This window comes from Gossypium arboreum, chromosome 10 (assembly GCF_025698485.1).
Source record: "Gossypium arboreum isolate Shixiya-1 chromosome 10, ASM2569848v2, whole genome shotgun sequence".
In the NCBI taxonomy this organism is placed as follows: domain Eukaryota; kingdom Viridiplantae; phylum Streptophyta; class Magnoliopsida; order Malvales; family Malvaceae; genus Gossypium; species Gossypium arboreum.
Genome location: NC_069079.1, coordinates 14,270,313 through 14,273,750, shown reverse-complemented (window position 1 = coordinate 14,273,750; position 3,438 = coordinate 14,270,313). Strand labels below are relative to the sequence as shown.

Genomic DNA, 3,438 nt, shown 5'->3' with positions numbered 1-3,438 from the left:
GGTTAAGGGTTTAAAACTTGTAAAGAATAAGATCACGTTCCAATTTAGATCTTCCAATACTACTAAAAGAAATGAACTAATGGAGTCTAATATTTGAACCCATAATAATCAAACCAAATTCAGTATTTTGTTTTTTCAAGTGGAACCCAGTGACTTGCTAGTTGAAAACAGCATATTACATTCTTATAAAAGCCACGTTATTATTTTTTTCATTAGTCAAAGCAGAGAATGTGTCCCCATCGTCTTTTTTGCGCACTAAATTCATCCTTTACCTAATTACATTATTGAAAAGCCCCTAGATCTTTAACCTATAATGCAAGTATATTAATATTAATTTACCCAGCACTGGCTCACAATTGTTCATAGTCATCAATAGCAACCAAATCAATAAATTACTATATATATGAAACAATGATTTAAAAGTAAGGGAAATTTTGCATCAAAAAGTTGTAATACCACCAAATAAAGTTAAAAACCAAGATGATCAATCATGCCTAATACCACATCACAAATATGTTTCAACTCATCTTCCCTACTTGCAATTGCTTGCGGATAGATCAGCTTCGGATACCTTCTGAACGCATTAAGGCAAGCGTTCGGGTAATCGGCGGCAGCCATAACATGCATATAGGCGTAATCATAGGATTCCGAGGTAAAATCTTGAACCGAAGCTCGAAGAGCATCACCGGAAAAAGCGTACATGTGGGAGCATTCTTTTAGAACTGTCTTTAGGGTAGTGTCATTTGTGGTAGTAAGCAATTGGGATGATAAGAAAGTCGATGTTGCCGTGGCATTAGCCGTTGCAACTCGGATCAAGATCAGGGCCAGGCCCTTTGTGTCTGAATTCAGACTGGTAGGATCGGAGTGGAGGATGGAGACACAAAGGTCAGCATACTTGGTGGTTTTGCAAGTGGTTTGGATTAAACCAGCATCTCCGTTGGTGAGTGATGTTAAGATTAGGGAGATGAGAAGGAAAATGTAAACAGAAGAGGTCATCTAAGAGAGGTGATGATCAATTTTGTTTTGGAGACTAATGGAAAAGAAAAACGCAAAGAAATTTAGCGCGGATAAGGATGGCTGATTTAGGACTTTCTTTCAATGGATTCACGGGGAAACTGCTTTACTGATTTGTCCGCTAAATAAATGACAGGCATTATTGATTTCTATCAAGTTCAAAAAGAATTTCTACCAAAACCATATAGTGTTAAAGTATTTTTAATTTTGAAAAAAACAGGGATCTCCATTACCAATGTAATGGTATTGACTGTTTCTTCTTTTTACTTACAATATCATGGGAGATTGAAATCCATATCTGTAACTTACCATTAAACCTATCTCCATTCAATTAGAAGGCATAATCTAATACATTTTTAGGTAAAAAAACATTTCAAAATTCATCAAACTGCTATACCAATTTAATTTCTATCAATTTCGATTAATCATGACGTTAATATATTCTTTTTGATTGATATAATAATAAATTTAGCATTCGATGTTTAAATATCTTGTGTAAATTTTGACATAATGTACTAATTTTGTAGGTTAAATTTGTTAAACCGAGACCAATTTGACGAAATGTGTAAATGCTACAGTCTAAATTTGTTAAAATTAAGACAAATTTGATAAAATGTGTAAACTTTGAGATCTAAATTTGTTATTATTTCAATAAAAATATATATAATTGATGAAAAAAATATCTAAATTGCTCTAGTTTTTTTTAAAGGGACCAATTTACTTAATATCAAAATTGAGAGGGGCATGAGAGGTCTTTTTACCTTTTTCTAGGGCAAACTACACTCATGTTCACTCTAAAATAAGGTTTGTCTTATTTTGGTCATTTAAAAAAATCATCAATTTAGCACTTCAGTTAAGATAATTATTTTAATTAATTATTCCAATTACAAAATTCTTTAATCATTAATGGATGATATAATCTAAATGTAAAAATATATTTACAATTTTACCAATAAATATATATTTACAATATTATGAACCTACAAAATTATTAAAATATAAACATGATGTGAAAAATAAAATGAATGTAACATGAATATATTAAATAACAAACACTATTACAATAACTCTCATTTTTTAAAGTCCTAGCCACATTAAGTACATATTATATTTTTGAAAAAGTTGTATTATATTTTATAAAAATTTTGGCTATTTATTTTTCTTTTCTTATTTTCATTATTTCTCATATCTCGTTGGTGTTACATAATTACGATGAGTTTGAAATTATTAAATTTAACCAATCATACTTAAAGATGGTAATTGGATTGCAAATTCGGGATCATATTCAAATAATAAAATTGCTATTCAATGTGGATTTGGAGCGGATGCAGATAAACCCCCTTAGATATTCAACTATGCATAACTGGTTTCAAAATATCTAAAATTTTTCTTCCGACACATGATCTTTGACAACTAAAACTATACTTTGACCATCAGTGCTAGTCTTCAAGTTGCACAAATTGATAAAGGGATAAATATTAAAATTGTACATGAACTATGGTTTAATGTGCAATTATATGCATGAACTTTGATTTTGTGCAATTTTATACATAAAATTTTGATTTGATCCAATTCTTGTAAATTATTAACACAATTATTAATATAACATCATTTTATAATTATATATTGCATACATAAATAATTATATTTATCTAATATAAAAATAAATTGATGTATTTATTTCTTTAAACATGTATGATTAAATCAAAATTAAAGTTTCAAGTATACATTTGAACCACAATTAGAGTTTCAAATGTATAATTGCACCAAATTAAAGTTCATGTATACAATTGCACACTAAATCAAAGTTCATATATAATTTTGAGATTTATCCCATTAATAAATAACATATAAATATCAACACAAATATTTTTTCTAAAATTAAATATTTTAATTAATAATAAAAATAAATTCAATAATTAATAATTAATATAATAAATTTAAATATGTTTAAAATTGTTAGAATAATATATTTTATTTAATATCTTATTCTCTTAAATCTCATGGAGCTTCTCTTGAATCTTATTCTTTTGTATCCATAAACCTAACTAAACAATGAAATAAAATCATCAAAATTTTTAGATCTGTGATTATCCCTTTTATTATTTGATTAATTCAATTAGTTAAAATGTTTTAAACAAAAATTAACTAATACTTATATAATTAAAATAAATATTATAATATGAATTTATTTTGTAATGTGACATAATTATCTTTAGTACATATTATATTATAAAAATAACATACATTAAATTGTAACTAATTTTATGGTATACTATGATATATACAATTATTATATCATTAAAGTATACTAGTTATGTACATTATATAATTGTATATAGGTTACATATCAAATTTAATTTGGCATGTTGGCCGGAAATAACATCGTCAAATGTGATCATCACGAATTACACTATTATTTAC

At 27.0% G+C, this 3,438-nt stretch overlaps 1 protein-coding gene across 1 annotated transcript; it reads right to left on the bottom strand.

Moving 5' to 3' along the window:
- Window positions 1-300: 300 nt before the first annotated feature.
- Window positions 301-1,168, bottom strand: LOC108487422 (cell wall / vacuolar inhibitor of fructosidase 2-like). The gene has a single exon (XM_017791769.2). It carries the CDS (start codon window positions 994-996, stop codon window positions 469-471), a length of 528 nt encoding a protein of 175 aa, XP_017647258.1. The 5' UTR covers window positions 997-1,168; the 3' UTR covers window positions 301-468.
- Between the last annotated feature and the right edge of the window lie 2,270 nt (window positions 1,169-3,438).